General features: G+C 38.3%; 3 protein-coding genes and 1 pseudogene across 4 annotated transcripts; 2 read left to right on the forward strand and 2 right to left on the reverse strand.

The window, feature by feature from the left end:
• The first annotated feature begins 1,436 nt into the window (after positions 1-1,436).
• On the forward strand, positions 1,437-5,752 carry LOC116212805 (kinesin-like protein KIN-14S). Its single transcript, XM_031547509.1, has 12 exons — positions 1,437-1,593; positions 1,712-1,795; positions 2,163-2,383; positions 2,560-2,659; positions 2,772-3,035; positions 3,135-3,414; positions 3,520-3,681; positions 3,778-3,993; positions 4,088-4,125; positions 4,246-4,409; positions 4,492-4,605; positions 4,801-5,752. The coding sequence occupies exons 1-12, from the start codon at positions 1,587-1,589 to the stop codon at positions 5,542-5,544; spliced, it is 2,394 nt and encodes a 797-aa protein (XP_031403369.1). The 5' UTR covers positions 1,437-1,586; the 3' UTR covers positions 5,545-5,752.
• Positions 5,753-6,479: 727 nt separating this feature from the next.
• Positions 6,480-8,722, forward strand: LOC116212975 (microtubule-binding protein TANGLED). Of its 2 annotated transcripts, none has more exons than XM_031547756.1 (4): positions 6,480-6,942; positions 7,242-7,363; positions 7,480-7,538; positions 7,713-8,722. In XM_031547756.1, the coding sequence occupies exons 1-4, from the start codon at positions 6,862-6,864 to the stop codon at positions 8,549-8,551; spliced, it is 1,101 nt and encodes a 366-aa protein (XP_031403616.1). In that variant the 5' UTR covers positions 6,480-6,861; the 3' UTR covers positions 8,552-8,722. The 2 variants fall into 2 exon arrangements, with proteins under 2 accessions (XP_031403616.1, XP_031403615.1); XM_031547755.1 differs by having other exon boundaries at positions 6,481-6,942; positions 7,242-7,384.
• Positions 8,723-8,811: 89 nt separating this feature from the next.
• LOC116214362 lies at positions 8,812-11,224 on the reverse strand (annotated as a pseudogene).
• A 141-nt stretch (positions 11,225-11,365) lies between these two features.
• LOC116214853 (putative UDP-glucuronate:xylan alpha-glucuronosyltransferase 5) lies at positions 11,366-14,686 on the reverse strand. Its single transcript, XM_031550334.1, is given in 3 exon segments — positions 11,366-12,218; positions 12,221-12,640; positions 13,853-14,686. Coding segments are annotated over 3 exon segments (1,746 nt in total). The 5' UTR covers positions 14,649-14,686; the 3' UTR covers positions 11,366-11,688.
• Between the last annotated feature and the right edge of the window lie 5,478 nt (positions 14,687-20,164).

A 20,164-nucleotide genomic window follows, 5' to 3' on the forward strand; every position in this document is an offset into this window, starting at 1 on the left:
GTTGGGGATTGGACGTTGGCTTTGAGCCAATTAGGCCCACAAGGACCGACTAAGTTCAGTGAAGCCTAGAAGAGCATGGTGAGGCTCAGCGGAGCCCATCACGATGAAGAGCAACGCGGGCCAAGATCTATCAACCAAAGCTCATTGACTGAAATTAAGTGGATTACTTATCAGTCAAGTAATCCCATATATCCTTTCTATTTTACCGAGATATGGTGATAGGGTAAATTGAGGAATATCTCTAAAGGTGGTAGCATAATCTATCCATAAACTTCCCGTAAATATGTGATTTATGCCTACGGTTAGGGCTAATTGGCAATTTGAACTCTTTTCCTCGCACAGAAGACTCAATTTGACTTGAGTATCGGGGAGTGAAATTGGGACACCACGCCCGATTTCCCTTTTGCAGGTTGTTTGAGTTGTTCATGGTTCGTGATGGCATATTTGTGGTCATGACCCAATTTTTTGAGTCCCAACAATGGGCATCAATGATAACAGAAGGATCCATTGCTTTCTTTTAGTGTAGAGAACAAAGAGGAAATAAAATGAATGAAAATTCGACTCGAGAGCAAAAATTTGAAAGGTAATAATACATAAGCCAATGCAAAAAGGCACAAGGCAAGCAGTGTGTTTGGTGTAGGAAGAGGACAACGTGTGTTCTCCTTTTATTTAGGAAAAAAAATTCATTTTAATCTCAATTTTTCATCCCTTTTTCATTTCATTCTAATTTTTTTACCAACCGAAAAAAAGTCATTTTAATCTCAATTTTTCATCACTTTTACCCGCATAGAGGATGTACAAAAGATTTTCTACGTTTTACCAACTGATATCTTATGAAAATCATTTCTAGTCGCTGGAATCATCCATGTATTGTAATTCTTTTTTATTTATTCATACCGTATGTATTTATCATTTAAATTTTATCGCGCAAAATGCGGGTATCACCTAGTTATTATAAATTTAAATTTGTGTCACCAAAAAAAAATCTACCAAAAAAATTGCGTCACCAGTCACAATTCGACTTATAATAACAGCACGCTGCCTTTTAGTAATGGCCCATTGCAATCACAGTGAGAAGTCCAAGATACACGTACGTATATCGCACAGGAAGCCTAGGAGTTTTAAGTCGATTTCTCGATGATTGCTGGGCAAAGAACTCGAGTCCATCCATAATTGTTACCTATTGGCCAAGGTGCTCCTCTGGTCATCAAATTCGTCTTTAATCCATTGACAAGGAGCTTGCAGGAAAGGGGAAGAAGAAGTTCAATCTGCCATGGTACTCTAAAATCGCGATAATCCTGGGCCGGGCTTTCTACAGAAGGGCCCATGTGGAAAGCCCATTTAGAAGCCCAAATGTGGAGTTATTCCAATCTCTTGGAGCCGTTAGAAGCTGCTCGATGATCCAACGGCTGTAATTTCCCCAAATTCAAAAATCGAACCCAATCGGAACCCTTCAACTCTGCCATTATCGCTCCATTCACTCTCTCACTCTCTCTCTCGGCGCGCTCGAGCTCTGCAAGGAAGATCTCTCTCCGTCTCACAGCCTTTGAATTCCTCTCAAATCGTCTCGCTCTCTCATTCTCGCCATGGACGGTACCTCCCTCCCTCTTCTCTCTCACTCTCCGTCTCCGTGCATCGTTTGGCTCTCCGGCCTGCTTTTGCTTCCCTATGAGTGTATCGGCTGAAGAATCACATGGTGTTTCTGCTACAGATCAAATGATTGACTTGCTCGCCGAAGAATTCAACCGGATTGCTCTCAGTTCTGCTACGAAGTCCGCTTCAGCATCCAAATCTGGTTCGTGATCCACTCCTTTTCTTGAATTGGCTTCAATTTTGCCATATTTCCATCTTCAGTTTCAGTCCATGTTCATTTCCTCTGCTTTTAGTGACAAAGAAAACCCAAGAAAGAGCCGATTCTTTGTCTGATCCTTGATTTTGTGGTAAATTTTTCTGTTTCCACTAGTTGTTTTTTTACACAGAGGTTTGATTTTTCTTTTTCTCTTAACCTCAGCTACGAATAGTGATTGATCTTGTTTGATGGCTTTGATATTCTCTTTATGCACAATTTCTTTAAATCCTAGCTTTTCTTTTGACACATTGCGATGTTTGCATATATTGCAAAATGGATTTTTCTGTTCCTAAATTAAGTTATTTGACCTCAGGTTGTGAGGAAACTGAAGGTGACACCTACTCGAATGGTGACACCTGCGAGGCGAATGGTGCCACCTGCGAGGCGAATGGTGCCACATGCGAGGCGAATGATGCCACATGCGAGGCGAATGATGCCAGTTGTGAGGCAATTGAAACACAGGAATTTTCACCAGGACAGGGTCAGATCCTTCCTATATTGGAGAAAGTCATGAATTTGAGCACCAAAATACAGGTAAACTTAGCTGAGTATATGGTGATAGATAGGATCAAAAATGGTCTTTACTCATAAGTGGCATTTAAAATGATGACTTGTGCTCCCATTGCTGAGTGACTTATCCTGGCAGTGATATAGTTGTTCATTTTTCATTATATTGTTCTTGTTGTATGATTATGATTGGTGCTATTCAGGACCTGAAGAAGCAACATTGCATAATCTCCAATGAAATGAATGGCATGAGGACAAACATTTTTGCTGCCCCTGAAGTTATCAACGCGCTTGAAAACCTCAGTAGGTGTTCTCCACAATTTTTGTGAATTTAATCTACCTTTTAAAAGGAAGAAGTTCCGATCTTATTCATCTCTTCAATTTGGTTTTGATCACCTTCTTTGAATATTTCTAGATAAAGAGCACGAGAGGTTGAAGATGAAGTACCTCGAAGTATCATCAGAAAGGAAAAGGATATATAATGAATTGATAGAGATTAAAGGGAACATCAGGGTCTTCTGTAGATGTCGGCCATTAAACTCGGCAGAAATGGCCAATGGCTTAGCATCTGTGGTTGAGTTTGACCCAGCTCAGGACAATGAGCTCCAGGTCAATTGCTCTGATTCTTCAAAGAAGCAGTTTAAATTTGACCATGTGTTTAAACCTGAAGACGACCAAGGTAATCTCAAAGTACAACTGAATTCCTCACCGGATTTAATTCATTTTGTCTTCATGTTTAGGAAGATGACTGACTTTTGTGATGTTATCCATCGTGCAGAGGCCGTGTTTGCCCAAACTAAGCCTGTTGTCGTTTCAGTCTTGGATGGGTACAATGTTTGCATATTCGCCTATGGGCAAACTGGTACAGGGAAGACGTTTACTATGGAAGGAACACAAGAAAATAGGGGTGTTAACTACAGGACACTGGAGGAGTTGTTCCGGATATCTGAAGATAGAAGGGGAACTATGAGATATGAGTTGTCTGTCAGCATGTTGGAAGTTTACAATGAAAGGATAAGAGACCTCTTGGTAGAGAGCTCAGATGAACCCATTAAGAAGTGAGTAATATGTTTTTTTAATTTACCGTTTAATTTGAGGTCCTATTAAATATGATTATTCCAGTCATATGGCTGTTAATATTTTCACTTTTTCCTCTGGAGAAGATTGGAGATAAAGCAAGCTGCAGAGGGAACTCAAGAGGTCCCAGGACTAATGGAAGTTCGTGTTTTTAGTACTGAGGATGTATGGGAACTACTAAGGTCTGGAAGTCGGGCCAGATCAGTAGGATCCACAAGTGCAAATGAGATGAGCAGCCGCTCTCACTGGTATGATTTTCTTGCTTATTGTGGGTATGGAAAGGCTTGTAGTAATTGAAGTCTACCAGCAAATAACTGAAGCAACTGTAATTTCTTGCACTACAGCCTGCTCCGAGTGACTGTTAGAGGTGATAATCTTATTAATGGACATAAGACAAAGAGTCACCTTTGGATGGTAGATTTAGCTGGCAGTGAGCGTGTTGGGAGGATAGAAGTTGAAGGTGAACGTTTGAAGGAATCTCAATTTATTAACAAGTCCCTCTCAGCCCTTGGTGATGTGATTTCTGCTCTTGCATCTAAAACAGCCCATGTTCCTTACAGGTCTCACTTTCTATCTCTTTTCTCATAACTGTGATTGTGGAGGTAGGAAACATTAATCTGATCTTGACAGCCTTTATTTGTCTTCCCTTTGCAGAAACTCAAAGCTTACCCACATGCTGCAGAGCTCTCTAGGTGAGGTTTTCTTCTATCAGATTCAAATACAGATGATCACGACAACTTTGGATATGCTTTGTGGCTGCAGCTAGTAATTCCATATTCAGTTGAGAACACTCTCTTGAAAAACAAATGCAGGAGGGGATTGCAAAACATTGATGTTTGTCCAGATCAGTCCAAGTGTTGCAGACCTTGGAGAGACACTTTGTTCTCTAAATTTTGCAAGTCGGGTTCGTGGGATTGAGAATGGTCCTGCTCGTAAGCAGGCAGATGTTAGTGAGCTTTTCAAGTACAAGCAAATGGTAAACATTTGCAATATCGGCCTTCAGTTGGCTAATCATGAGGTCGCAAGTCAATGACCTGATCCACTCCTACTTTTGACAGGTGGAAAAGCTAAAGCATGATGAGAGGGAAACGAGGAAATTACAGGACAGCTTGCAGTCGTTGCAATTGAGGCTCGGTGCAAGAGAACACGCATTTAGAAGCCTTCAAGAAAAGGTTAGTTTTTTCGATATTGGTTTTGTCTTAGATTAATTGGTTTCATTTTAGATGAACCAGGTATGAGCTAATGTAGATCATGTGAAAATCGCTTGTCTGGGTTAGAAACTTTAAACTTAGAACTCCTGATACTTGAATTTGTAGCACGAATTGTTGATAAGATTGATGACTGTACTTACTGAATCTTTCTCGCAGGTACGAGACTTGGAACAGCAGTTATCAGAGGAAAGGAAGATGAGAATGAAACAGGAAACTCGAGCACTAACGGCTTCCTCTGCTCAATCCTCATTGCCACAAGTGAAACAAGCTCCTCTCAAGCCTATACCAGAGAAGAAGCCCCCTCTCGGTCCTTCTAAACTGAGACTCCCTTTACGAAGAATCACAAACTTAGTTCCTCCATCATCTCCTCTGCACACGCGGAACACTCGATTGCCTACCTTAAGAACTTCATCCTTATCATCTAACGACAAAGAGAACGTTCCCAAGTCAAATGTTGTCACCAACACGAAGAGCTTCCTGAAACAACCTCGAAGAATTTCCATTGCGGCGAGACCGCCTCCTGCTTCAGGAACAAAGCAGGTGGTCCAGCCCAGGAGACGAGTCTCCATTGCTACCCTCCGCCCAGAGCCGAGCTTGCATGTGCCCTCTACTCCGTTAAACAGGCAGTCTTCTGTAAGAGACACGAGAAAGGCTCGGTACTCGAGGTTGTTCTCTCCGATGCCTGAATTTACAACTCCCATTGCCGTGAGAAGCAGCAGCAAGTTCAGGGGAAGTCCAAACACCACCACCAACTTTCAGCCCGGTTCCTGGAAGCCAAGGCATCCCACGGTGGTTGCCTTGCAGCGCAAGTCGTTGGTATGGAGCCCGCTCAAGTTGAGAGGGATGATGAAGAATGTCAGGAGGCCATCGATGGTGCCTTCACGATCTGAGATGCGATAAGAAGCTCAAGACAGCCGAAGAAAATCAGCAAAACATCCCCTCGTAGTCTGTTTCCCGTAGTTTTGTTGGTATCATTGGGTCCAAAATGTGTATGCGCCTTACTGATTCTTCCATACTTTGGATGAAATATTTGTTCTATAACAGAAACTCATTGCAGCAAATAGCAAAATCAGACTGATAAATGTTTAAAAACTTGGGATTTGTGATATCTGCATCGAGACTATGATTTCTACAATAACATTGTCCGAAAAAGGCCAATCGCCTTACGCATTTGAATCAAACCGAAATCCATTGTTTTACCTTAATGGATTTGTACATTTCATGATCCATTCATGATTTCCGATAGTCATTTCGTGATTGTGATCACTCGTTCGACTGAGAACGACTACTCCATCAGTTTCATGACTACCAGAAAATGAAGAATTGAATGCCTGTTCATTTTTCCTAATTGTTGACGTATGTGTATATATATATATATTTTTTGCTTGAAATGCAATTCGACATATATAAGTATTCAGACCAATTTTGTAAATACAGAAATGAATGTGCCCCAATTTCAAAGACAAATCTTAATTAAATTATCTAAGCTATGGGAAATTCTATGGCCTGGCATCCTCTTTTTGAAAAAAGAAAAACTAAAATCCCAATAATAAATCACCAACAATTAATAAAAGTCAAATCCGAAAATTAATTAATTTCCCCCATCCTTCGAGCAGCAATTATGAATTCGATTTTTTAAGAACTGGTCAATTTTACCATGAGTCATGATTACAGCTGACCGTCGGATCCTAAGCCAATCAACGGTCAGTTCTTTGCCTTTTCCACCGAACATGCATGCAAATAATAATATTTTACATTTATTAAAAGCAAAAAAGTAGCCGTTTCGATTATACGTTTCTCAATGGTATGAATGGATGGATTGGACCGTTGGGGGACAACACAAACAGAGAAGCCAAAAAGATCCGTTGGCAAAAGTCTCTCTTTCACTCCTCTCACTGTCTTCCTTCTTCCCCCACTTCGCAACGCAAACTCAATCAAATCCTCAGTGGAACAAAAAGAACTCCAAAAGCCCATATCTAGAGAGAGAAAGAGAGATATAGTGAGAGAGTGTGTGTTGTGCGTAACTGAAACAAGGCCCCATTTGATTTCAAATCTCTTGCTCCATTGGTGCACGTCCTCTCTCCACTGTTAAATAATTGAGATTTTTGAGGGAGGAGAGAAGTGCAGGGAGGAGAGGGGTCTGGATGAGTTGAGGGAGACGTTTTGCTTTTTGTGGGTCTGCAGAGGATTGAAGGGGAAAGGGGAAGATTAAGAAAAATGGTTGCAAGAACCCCACCAAAGCTCAGGAAGGCCCCTGCTCCCCTAAACCCAGTACTCCTCAGAGAGACTGTGAAAAAGGTAATGGCCGTACAAGGATTCAATAATGCTCTTACCTCACTCGAATTTCATCTTTTTTATTCTGGAAAATCAAAATCAAGGAGAAAAAATGGGATCTTTTCGGATTTTTTTCCCCCTGCGGGATGGAAAAACAGAGTCCGTTGCTGGACCCATGAGTTTGAATTAGATCGATGTTGGGGGGGTGATGGAGACTTTGGGCTGTCATGTGGAAATCGGAATGAAAATTGGAAAAGGATTTCCTTTGCTGGTTTTTGTTGGGGGCTGAAGAGATTTTGTTGTCGTCGTGTTTGTTTTTGAAGGTGGACAGATGTATGGCAAGGTTGCAGGAGCTGCAGTACACCGTGGCGGGCGGGAGGAAGGTGGTTTCTGGGGTCAGTCTCAGCCCTCGGAGCACCCGGGGTTATCTCCGGACGAGCCTCAGGTGCAAGCAAGAGTCCTTAAGGTTGTTCGAGGATCTTTACTCAACCATGTTGCCGGAGTCATACTTTTTCTATCAAAAAGTCTTGACATTTTTCTGGGTTCTTTTTGGTTGTATAGGATCGAGAATGGTGCAACATTGAAATCTCCTGTTGGGAAATTTCCAAGATCTGCAGGAGGTGTCTCTCACTCTCTCTCTCTCTCTCTGTCTGATTGATGGATTGATTCTTCAGTAATTGCAAGGAACAAATTTTGTCCAATATTTAACAAATTCTGTCTTGATATGATCTTTTTCTTATTTTCCAGAATTGGAACTAATCTCAGTTTGATTGCCTGCTCTTTCTTTCAATCAGGGGAATGGCGCAGGATGTCCTTGCCAGCAATGCTCGTGGGAGAAACAGTCGGAGAAATCCTACAAGCAACTCAATTCGCCCGGGAAATATTATCTGCTGTTTCCAGCAAAGCCAGCAACAAACAGCTGATCCCGGATGACCCGAAGACTCCGATGACCCATCGCAAGAACCTGAAAGCCCATCCTGAGAACACGGAGCTCCAGGCCCGGAGAAGGCGGGAGAAGCAAAACAAGACCAGGGAATCCCATTCCCCGTCCCTTCAGAGGGCCCGGTCCCGAATCAACTTCAAGGTCTCCCCTCCGAAGCAAAGGGACAGCAGTGAAAAGGAGAATGGAAGATACTTGGCTAATAGGGTGTCCCCAAGGCACAAGCCGTGGGCCAGAAAGACCGTGCTGTTCCCGAATCCTTTGTTCTTGTCCACACCGAGCAAGCAGAATCAGCAGCAGAAGTTCTGCAAGACAAGGTCTCCGGTGATAGCTAATAAAAAGCGTCAAGGGACAAGCCCGCATAAGTTCCTGATCAAGTCCCCGAGTTCCGCTTCTAAGTTCCAAGTGAAGATCAAGTCACCGCCCAAAGTCTCGGTCTCCCCTCCCATGAGACATTCCACTAAGGCCTTAGTGTCCTCCACTAATGGATTGAAACTTCGGCATTCATTCTCGCCCTCGAAGCTGAGGCGGTCTTTCTCACCCTCGAGAATAGCAAATAGGCTGATGTCTCCATTGAAGAGCAGGAAGAGTGTGCAGAAGAGTAGCTCTGATGGGTTGATGGCTATGAGTGGATTAAAGCAGAGGCCTGTTGCTATGCCTGGCCTGACATTCTCATCTCGGAGAATCAACTGACCGGCCAGTGATCAACGAATGGTTATTCGAGAGTCTGATAAGATGTGAAGATATTTCTCAATGTCCATACTGTCACCGTCATATACATAGGCAATTGTTCTGAATTGATCGTGTTTCCTTGTCTGCGAGTTGATTGTTTCTTTCGAATAACAAGCAGTTATTCTTTTATTACTCTTCTTCTTTGATCTTTCATGTTCTTCCGTCAACACTGAGTATTGCAATGTGTTCCGAATAATGTGGCTGCTATCACGATGAATCTGAATATGCATCAGAAGTAAGGATAGCAAAAGAAATAGATCATCCAAAAATAACTCTTACAAAATACAGCAAGTTTTTTAATATCCTAGTCAGACTAGAATCGATGAGAAGAGAGTAACAATGGTTCTTGCTTGGACGTTCTGCTTTTCGGGATTCCTAATGTCATCATATATATCTAAGTTGCCTTGGAGCCTCCTGTCATATAAAACACACTCATTCATCGCCATGGAGCCCCCTATCATCTGTCACCTTAATCTTCCAATGTCCATCAGGAAAACTAGCATTCCTAGCGATACGTCTCTGTTCTCTTATCCTCGACTCCATGTTCTCCGTGAGCCGACAATAGCTCTGCAACTCCTTCGCCATGGAGTCGTAAAGCTTCCACCACTCCCTGTGAGCACAGTCGCTGGCAAACTTCTGTGAGTAATCCGTGTCCCAGTTACAGTCATAGTCTCTGTAACACGTCCATGGCTTCCACCCGAGAAAGTGTATCGTGTAAGTGTTCTCAGGGATCTTGTGCTCTTGATCAACTGCACTGTCAAAGCAGTTGAGGTAGTTCAGCTTCTCTGGTAGCCGGTGCCACCATGTGAAGATCTCGTTCGGAAAGCCCTGATGCTGGGAGAAGCAGTTAGAGAATCCAGAAAGATTCATTTCAACGAGCTGATTTTGGTTTTCAAACATTTCTTTTTACCTGATCCCCCCCATTGTAGGATTTCAGCTCGTATCTCTTGGCCATCATCTGTTTGAACAGGCAATTTGACGGTTCTAACACCATGACTCCCGAGTTAAACATATCCCTGCTGTTTTTGACAACGGAGAGCTCAGGATACACGAAGAACTTGTCGATGTTCTGGAAAACGAGGAGATCAGCATCAATGAAAATAACCTTATCATAATCGGTAAGTTGCCAGACCCTCAGCTTGCTGTGATTCCATTCATTGTACGTTCCTGTCATAGCATAGGGAGATCGAATTCGCTCAATTTGCTTGATCTTCCGCCCTGCATCCCGGAGACCCTTGAGGGACTAATTGGTGATGGATTTGTCAGCAAGAAGGATAAGGTCCCGAGTCGAGTTGGTTCTCTTGATGCTATGAGCTAAGGCAATTGCCCCGCAGACATATGACTCCGAAGAGTGGAGAACCATCGCATAAGCCTCCCTCGGGTGGTAAGTCGCGCTGTTCACTTTTTCTGCAATGCAAACATCATTTAACTCTTACTTGCAGTGTTTTCTTATGGTTACTTGTGACAGAAGTGAATTTTTTTTTTTAATCCCAGTCAGGTAACCGAATCTCCCAACAGTTGAAAGTTCGGTGCCATGCCGAGTGACCGATTTTCCTAAAACTTAACAATGCCATATAGAGCAGGTTTCAACATTTTCTGCGGGAAATTCCTTATCAGTCTCTGGTCACAAAAGAAAACTATTTCCTTTCATTGATGGTATTTAGTATGACGAAACTTTTGCTATTCGCGGGTTAATCTCGTAATCCTTTCGTACATTAGAAGCATCTTGATCCTAAATTAATATTGCACGATCATGTTTGTTCGCATCCTAATAAATTTGTTTTATTATTCACGTGTTACGCATTTTATTATATTTCTCAATTCGATTTTCCGGTGAAGTCACGGTCCTACAGACGGAAGACACTTAATGAAGGAGAGAACTGACCTGTTACTGCATAAGGAGGAGCAAGTTGGCATGATCCAACGGGCATATGAACAATCTGCTCCAACCTCTTCTTCTCTGGTCTATACACCCAGTGATCCCCAACTTTCCTTATCAGATCTTCGCAACGGAAAATCTCAACCATGGGGCCACAAGACCCGATTAACACGACATATAACGGCCTATCAGAATCTCACCTTGCAACTATCAGATTAGCCACCACCCAGTTTATCTGCAACCTGAAGACATCTCTTATACCTTTTCTTCCCCCAGCTTACCTTTCCACTAGGAACTCTTGCTACAGTCAGGTTAAGGTTATTGTAGTCTTCCAAGGCTGGGATCGGGATCTCCGGGCATTGAGGAACATCGAGTATCTGGTCTTCATCAATCCATTGAGGAAAGAAATCATTCCAAGTCAGGTTCTCTGACACATGATCAAATTTAAGGGGGACTGTTTCAATCAAAATCCCGCCTTTCACAGCTCGATCGGTGTTTAACTCATTGCCTATGTTGACTAATCCAACCCTGACCTCGTTGTAGTCTCTGATCTCCTCCTCGACGAGTCTAAACCATTGAGGGACCGTTTCATTTGGAGAGATGACTTTGCGGGGCAGGTTGACTTTCGATTCCACTAACAAGAAGTAGGAATGTCTCGGGACATTGAAATTCAACGCGAGGAGAAAGAGGGTTATGGAGAGGACGATGAGGCAGATAATGAAGGGCTTTTGCTTGCTAGAGACCTTGCTGGCCATTTCTTTCTTGCTGCTTTTTTCGTTTTGTTTGCTTGAATTGAATGCTCAGTATATAAGCACGGATTCAAGCTTATGAACTCGAGCTGCATCTCGGTTTTCTTGGTGTTCCATTTAAGATGAGCTCTCATGGATTGTATTCGATGATAATCATCCTTAAACAGAGAAGCTATCTGTCTTTTGCATGTTAATAATTTGCTTTATGACTAACACAGTCCTCATTTGGAATAGTAATGACACCATTTCCTAATTTGCCTATCCAACACATTCTCTGCTATGAGCAATGCTTTAATTGCACTGACTTCCTCGTCCTTCTCTGCCCATGGAGGAAAAGAAAAAAACAGTATTTGCTTTTTCATAACTGAAACCAGCGCTGAAACTGTTTGCATCTTAGATTGGGATGTTGTTCGATTAATGCCTGATGTTCCTAGCTATTTTACAGTCACCGCAGAAAGCCTCTCCGTCATTCATTCCTCATGCCGGAGCCTTCTCGGATCTCTCACCCTGTTCTTCCAGTGCCCATTTTTCAAGTTCGACTTCTTTGCTATCCCTCTCCACTTCCTTATCCGGAAATCCATATGCTCTGTCAATGCACAGTAGCTTTTCAGCTCTCCCGGCATGGAATCGTAAACCTCCCACCACCGGTCATTTGCCGAGTTGCTGGCAAAGATTAAGTGGTCCTCCTTGTCCCAGTTACAATCATAGTCCCTGTAACACATCCACGGCTTGAGTCCCAAGTAATGTATCGCATAGAGGTTTCCCGGGATCACGTGCTCCTTATCCCCGCCATGCCCGTCAAAGACCTTGAGGAAGTTGATCTTTGTGGGCAGTCGGTGCCACCATGTGAAGAACTCATTTAGAAAGCCCTGATCGCCTCCGTTGTACGATTTCAACTCATAGCTCTTCTGCATTAATTGTTCAAAAACACAGTTTGACGGCTCCAGGACCATGATTCCGGAGTTGAACAAGAACTGGTCGTTCCCGGAAGCAGACAGCTGGGGTAGACAAAGAACTCATTGATGTTCCGTAACACAATGAGGTCTGCATCGATGAATATGACTTTGTCGTATTGGGTCAACTGCCACACCCTTAGTTTGCTGTAGTTCCACTCATTATACGCTCCTTCCTCGGCGTGGGGAGATCGGATCCGCTTTATGCGCCTGATCTTCCATCCTGCAGCTCTCAGGCCGACCAAGGATTTGTTCCCGATTGAATTATCGGCGAGAAGGGCCAAGTCCCGGGTTGAGTTGGTCCTTCTAATGCTCCAAGCCAATGCAATCGCCCCGCATACATAGGCTTCCGAGGAGTGGAGGACTGTCACATATGCCTCTCTGGCTTGCAGGCTCTGTTGGAGGTACGAGGTCCGTTCCGAGTCCGCTCTCTGGATTTGAGTCATGTAGTTTCGCCACTTCCCCTCTCCTGCATTATGGACATAACTCCGTTATATCGGGCACAGTTCGCAAAAATTGTGTCGGGCCAAATTTCAAATCAAAGCATGTGCTTAGACTCTTTTGCTGTTTATAGCCAAAATCGAAGGGTTTTAGAAAAGTAAACAGAGCTTTCAAACTTGTATTATCTATGACCAAAAACTAATCCCGCCTACTTTTCCATCATTTATATATTTTTAAATCACATAAAATAAAAACTAATTATCAAAAATTAGAAAATGAAAAAAAACAGAGAAGAAAGGGGCGATGGGGGATCATCGCCGGCGACCACCGACCCAAACTAGTTCGTCGGCAGGCCCTAAGCAGAGAGAGTGGCGGAGACGGGGGTGATAAGCTGGTAGCTTAGCTGGTGGGCGATGATCTTCACCGTCCCCATCTCCCTCGCAATTTGCTCCCTCTCTTATTTATTTATTTGTTTTTTAAATTCCAATTAATTAATTTGTTTGAATATTTTTTGAAAGTAGGTTAAATTTAACGGAAAACAAATTAGAAACAAGAAATTTAGTGAAACATACAAAATTGGTCATAAACTGGACAATTTGAAAATTTATGCTCAATTTTTTTTTTTGGCTATAACAAAAAAGTAGATAAAGTAAACGTCTTACTTTTACAAATAATCTCTTTTTATATAAAAATGGTCCTACATAAATATCGTTGGACTTCCGTATCTCGTCTTCGTATTTAATTTTTTTTTATGGACCTCAGCCTCATTTCTCATATATATTAAAAAATTAAGATGATGAAACAGTTTGTTAAATCATATATCTGCTTTTAGGATCAACAATTTAAAAATGGGAATATCCGGTCAAACCAGCTGTAATAACATCAGATTTTTATTTTTCTAGCTTTTGTTAATTATGATTTCTAATGAATTAAGCACTTACTGAAAATGCTAAATTAGGCTCCCTTGTTGCCATCGAAGCCACATAAAATTCTAGACATTATGTCTGTTCTTGCTCGACAGTAAGTTCTTTTCCTTTAATATGTTTCCTTAACTTAATTGGAAACCCGACAACTATTTCTACCTCACCTAGGACATAACATACCAAATATAGAGAGGTGGTCGGGAATCTGTACATATCTCGAGAATTAGATGAATCATAGGAAGTCATGTTATCTATATCGGTTTACGGAAAAAGATGATCGGAAATTTACGAAATTAATAAAGAAGAATTGAACTCACCATCGACTGCATAAGGAGGAGCAAGTTGGCATGACCCAACGGGCATGAGAACCTTCTGCTTCAATTTCCTCTGGTCAGGTTTGTAGACCCAATGGTCCCCAACTCTTGCGACCAGATCATCGCACCGGAAGATCTCGACCATCGGTCCACACGACCCGAGGAAGACCGCGTAGACCTTCCGATCATTCTTGTGTTTCTCCCACCCATCCACCACGAGCAAGTTGGCTACCACCAGGTTAACTTGCAGCCTAAGCAAGTCCCTAGGAACTCGTTTATTCATAGCGTTGCCACAAGGAACCCGAGCCACAATCACGTCGAGGTCATGGTACTCTCCCAATATCGGCATCGGGATTTCCGGGCACGAGGGCGGGGCAAACTTCTCGTCCTCATCGATCCACTCTGGGAAAAAATCTTCCCACTTCAGGCTCCCGGATATCCGGTCAAAACTTACGGCAACCGTCTCCGCCCTGCCATTTAGGCCACTCCCATACTCAGAAACCGCCCCGCCATCCATATTCACTAGACCTACTTTGATCTTCCTGCCAACTCCCATATCATTCTCGATGAGCCTGAACAACTCCGGCAGCTGGGTTCCACTCTTGACCCAGGGATCCTGTGCATGGCGACTGTAATGTTTGAGTCTCGATCTCGAGTGTGGGGTTATTTGGTGAATTGGGGGTCGGAAATTGACAATGAGATAGACGAGGGGAAGAGAGATGAGGAGAACGGAGAAGACGAAGGGCTTTTGCTTGGATCTTGCGAGCTTAGAGGCCGTCTTCATGCTTGTGGTTCCCATGTTTTGTATTATTCTGTGATGATTTGTATAGTATTGAGAGTTTCTTCATATATAGCAAGGGAGGAATAATAAGTAAGGGGATGTTGCTGTGCATGGAGGCACGTTGGGCTGTAATCTTTCTACCCTTTTTTTAATAAATATCATTTTATTATATGGTACTTTCATAAATTTTGGGTGGCCGGTCAATTCGTGTTTTTATCATTTTTCTTTCTTTCTCTGAGTTTGGATAATTTTGGGTTTTATCCATCAATTTATAATGAGTGGTTTGGGGACAAGTTGTGTGCGCAAGATGAGAAATTATACGCTCCGATATGTTGATTAGTTTTTGAAAAAAAAATTGAGTGTTCAGGTGCTTACAGTTGAAGTGTACGGGCATTCGAGTGTTTTTACAGTTACTTTGAGTTGTTAATTGACTTATACAAAAAAAAAATATTAATGAGTTTTTTGGTTATTATGCTAAATTGAAATCCGAAATTAGACAACTCATGGATTATGAAAACTCCACATAATTGAGAGAGAATCGTGAAATTGTGTCAACAAGAAATCTCATTTGTTGTTGTTTGGGATGTAGTTGGTGAGAAAATATACGGTTGGCTATTAAGAAATAAAATTTGTCTCTATTTTAATGATTTAGATGTTGAAAGTTTGATTTTTATTAATTGAACAATGAGCGACTTTTTTTTTTGAATTTCTAATTTAAATAAAATAGTACAATGATTATTGTTGAAATCATCATAGACGGCCTAAGCATTAAAATAAGACAGATTGCCTCACTTGTTCAAATATTTTACTATACATAAATACGTCAATACACCTATATTGAGGAGACGAATTGTGTAAAATGGTTAAAGAAATTGTGATGCGGGTTCCTTATGAACAAAGTCAACGGGGAAATTAAGCAGTGAAAAAGAAAAGAAAATTATATAAAATCAATCGAAAATGGCATAGAAATTGAAACAATTAGGAATATTATTTAATTAAAAGTGACAACATATACATCAGAGGTAGTGGCTGAGCAATAGCTTTCTAACAGACCGCATTCACGTATGAATATATATATATATATATATGAAATGGATAGTTAATTGTTATACTCTAATTTCTACGAAGTACTAATGTATTTTTTTTTCGGTAAGTGAAGTACTAATGTATTAAACCACATTGTACTCTAATGGCAGTTAATCTTTTAAACATAGACGTTAGTAATTATCTCAATTTTCATATGGTATAACAGTGCGGAGACACCACGCAAGTGCATGTCCCCTATTTACTTAATTTCACTTGATCTATTAAAAAAATATTTTCACTCAATGGACTTTTAAGATACTAAGATTAGTCTTTTAAAGTAGACGATTATGATCATATAAAATTCCACGTGTCTCTTACCTTTTGCAAATGAAATGGATAATCTTTAGAGAGTTGATTGTGCTGAGTAAAATGCATTTTACCTCCTAATCTGTTGGCCCAATGGCAAGATGCTCCGACCTTCGAAACTTTGCGTTAAACTTTCACACCTATTTAGAAAGGAGTATATAGTGCACTCTAGATTACTTTTCCCGTCATAAATTAATTTACCTTCAATTTATTAATTTTAGAATTTAGAAAGTAATTATAAAAACTAAAAATAAAAATCGAAAGTGCACCTTGGTTTTAGGATTAATCGCACTAGTCGGATAATATACTTACATCAGAAAGTGCACCTTGGTTTTTCAAAGGTTCAGGAATACTATACGATTAGCAAAGGCTTCGCGTGATGTCGCAGGTCTCCAAGAAAGAACTCAGTCAATAATATTTTCATAAGTAAGAGAAATGATATTAATAATATTGGGAAATATAAAATATTAATAAATTAACATCACTTTACTTATTTTAAAATTGATATAAGAGTCTAAATTTGAAATTGTCTTAGTTTAATAAACATATAGACTTTAAGAAAAAATGAGAAATTTAATTAGATAACATGATAAGAACGTATAAAATTGAAAAAGTTTATATGAAATATTAAATAGAGATATAATTAACTTTATAAAAATTAAAATATTAATTCATGGTTTGTAGATATAACTATACCATATCTATTTGTATTACACATAGAATTGCCACTATATTTATTAGTATACAATTCTACTTAATTCCTCTGCACTAAGTATCTCATATTTTTTTATATGTTATTATTGTAGCTTGCCTTACTACAATATATTTAATTTGATCCTGGTACATTTTTTACTCATGAAATTATGCTAGAATGTACTAAAATATTATGAGGATTCTTTATTTTTGCGTCAAATTATGAGAATTTTTTTATTTAGTAATAAAAGGAAAAATATATATGGGGTGCATCATAACTTTTGAAAATATGCATCATATGATAATAATACAACAAACCTATAAATATGAAATATTATAATTATTATAATTTTTTATTAAGTATAAATTTAGTTGAAAACTCATCATTGAGAACCCCGTTAATTTTAAGTTGTATTCAAAATTCATTTAAAGCATCTTACGATCATGACCAACCCAAGCGAGGATTGTCATTAGGCTGGAGTAACTTTATATTTTACCGAAAATTGGTGGCAACTTGAAATAAAAATTTTATATTAAGGTAAATAGATTATTATATATATATATATAAGACTTAGATGAGATTTTATAAACTAATATAAAAAATCAAAATTAAAAATTTATTAGCTTGACATATGTCCCATTCAAGCAAGAGTTTCAGTTCTAGTTATTGATGGATGGATGTTTGCTTTCTTAGTTTTCAATAGAAATTGAGAAGCATAGCAGCGAAGAAACATCAGACTTAGAAACAAGAATCGAAGCAAACATCTCTCTCTCTCTCGTCTAAGCCGCCACCGCCCCCTTCTCTCACTCCTCTCTCTAGACGTTCTTCCTCTCTCTCCCTCTTTTTAATTCGAAACTTTTAGTTTTTGAAATTACTTTCTAAATTCTAAAATTAAAAAATCATAGGTAAATTAATTTTTGGCTAAGAAAGTAATCGGGAGTACACTATGCTCCTTTCTAAATAGGCCAGGACGTTTAATGCATATTATTGAAGATAGGGGGCGTCTTGCCATTGGGCCAATAGATTGGGACATTAAATGCATTTTACTGTATTCTGCCTTTTAAAAACTTAATGACCGCATCAACACTTGTTTGATCAACCAAACAAGATTTTTTTTTTACTATAAGATTATGAAGATATGATTATCTTTATGTTTTTTTCTTACCAAAATATCTTAGTAATTTCTCATTTTATTATTATTATTATTATTATTATTATTATTATTATTATTATCAGTCTTTTGATTATATGTATTAATAAATTCAACTAAATTACATTTGTATTTTCAAATATTACAATTGACCAATATCAAACGTAAATGATGTGTAAGTTTAAAAGAATTGAAATGATGCATGCATTATATTGTAAAACCTTGTCAAATTCTACAACTTAAATTTAATCGTGTTAATTATATTGTTCTAGGTTGACTTTTTAGTTGCATTTTTCTTTTGTGATCAATCCACACTCGCCTATATAATTTTTTTTCTAACAATATTGTGTTTTCCAATGATATTAGAAATTTACACATAGAATGCAGTAAAAACTTCACTTTTATAGGATATGACATGTTTTTATTTAATTGTGTAGATCTCTAAAACACGTAATACGGAAATTATTTTAGAGAATATTATGAATAATAATGATACACTTTTTTGTTCGGAACCAAAAAGTTATGGATTCGATTCTTGCCAACAGGACTTTTGGTTTCTTTTTTTTTAATTTGTTATTTTACAATATTAAGTCTAGGGTCTTCTATGTAATAAAAAAAAAGAAGGGACTAAAGAAAAAAATCAAAGTTTGTGGGCAAACCAAAAAAATTAGGAAATAGAAGGGCCAACATAAAAAAAGAAAGGATCAGATGCGTCATGATGTGTTTGCCATGGACCTATATAAAAGTATTTCTATAAAATAAAATATGAAATAATTATTAATGATAATATAAAAAGCAAAAAATTAATTGCTTGACAAGTGTCCACAATGAACAAGAGTTTTAGTTATATACTAGGAAGGAGCCCACATGATGCCGTGGGTCACCAAAAAAGATTCTTAGTCAACAATATTTTCATATGATCGAAGTACAAAAAATAATAGTTTTAATATTAAAAATTATAAAATATTAACAAATTAATATCACATGATTGATTTTAAAATTAATATAACACTTTAAATTTGAAATTGTCTTAGTTTAACGAACATATAGACGCAGAAGAAAAAAAAAGAAATTTAATTAAATGATATGATAAGAAAAGTATAAAAAAAAAGTTTATATGAAATTTTAAAAATAGTGATTATATAGTATCTATATATGGAAGGAGAGAATTATATATATGTTAGAGTTTTAATTAATTTTATAAAATTGAAAATATAAATTCTTTTTAGGTATACAATTGTACCATATCTATTTATATTAAATATAGATTTGCCACCATATTTATTAGCATATAATTCTAGCTAATTCCTCTGCAATAAGTATCTCATATTTTTTATATGTTGCTATTGTAACTTGTACTTATTGCAATATATTTCATTTGATCCCGATAACTTTTTGACACATAATATTATGCTAGAATGTACTTAAATATTATGAGGATTCTTTTATTTTGTAATAAAGAGCAAAAAATATGGGGTGCATTGCAGTGTTGAAAAGACCCACCATATATAATAATACAACAAACTTATAAATACGAAATATTATAATTATTGTAATTTTGTTAAGTAGAAACTTAAATGAAAATTCTAATATTAATCGTATCTCGAAAAGCATACATTAATGCATATATCTTAATAGTATATGGAATGAATATAAAAACAAACATAAATGCATAAATAGAAGAAAGTTTAGTTCGAAAAAATCTTTGTTTGAATCAATCTAAAAACCATAATAAAGAACTTGTTAATTTTAAATAGTCTTCGAAATTCATTTAAAATATGTTGTGACCATGACCAAATCAATGCCGAAGCGAAGATTGTCAATAGCCTCGTGTAACCTTGCATTTCACTGAGAAAAAGAATTAGGGTGTTTCCAATATCATGATAAAAACTATTTAAATTGATAGGGACTTAAAACAAAAACTGTTATATATAGGTAAAAATTAAAATAAAATATATGTATATATAAATAATACATATATATATGAATATATATAGATTAAAAAATACGTACATTTATACTTAAAAATCATTAAAAAATAAAAATACGTATATATATGTCCTACAATTATAAATCATTTATATAAAAAATAAAAAAGGCAAAATTGATAGGTTGACATGTGTCCACCTAAAATAAGAGATTTAGTTTTATTTATAGAGAAGATAAGGTGTGGTAATTTCATTTCATTTCTTTCCACTCGGTTGTACATAATATTCACAAAGTTGTTTTAACAATTCTTTTCCTTTTTTCAGTAAATTGCAATTTCAACAATTCGGTAGGAAACGTGAGATTTATATA

This window comes from Punica granatum, chromosome 7 (genome assembly GCF_007655135.1).
Source record: "Punica granatum isolate Tunisia-2019 chromosome 7, ASM765513v2, whole genome shotgun sequence".
In the NCBI taxonomy this organism is placed as follows: Eukaryota; Viridiplantae; Streptophyta; class Magnoliopsida; order Myrtales; family Lythraceae; genus Punica; species Punica granatum.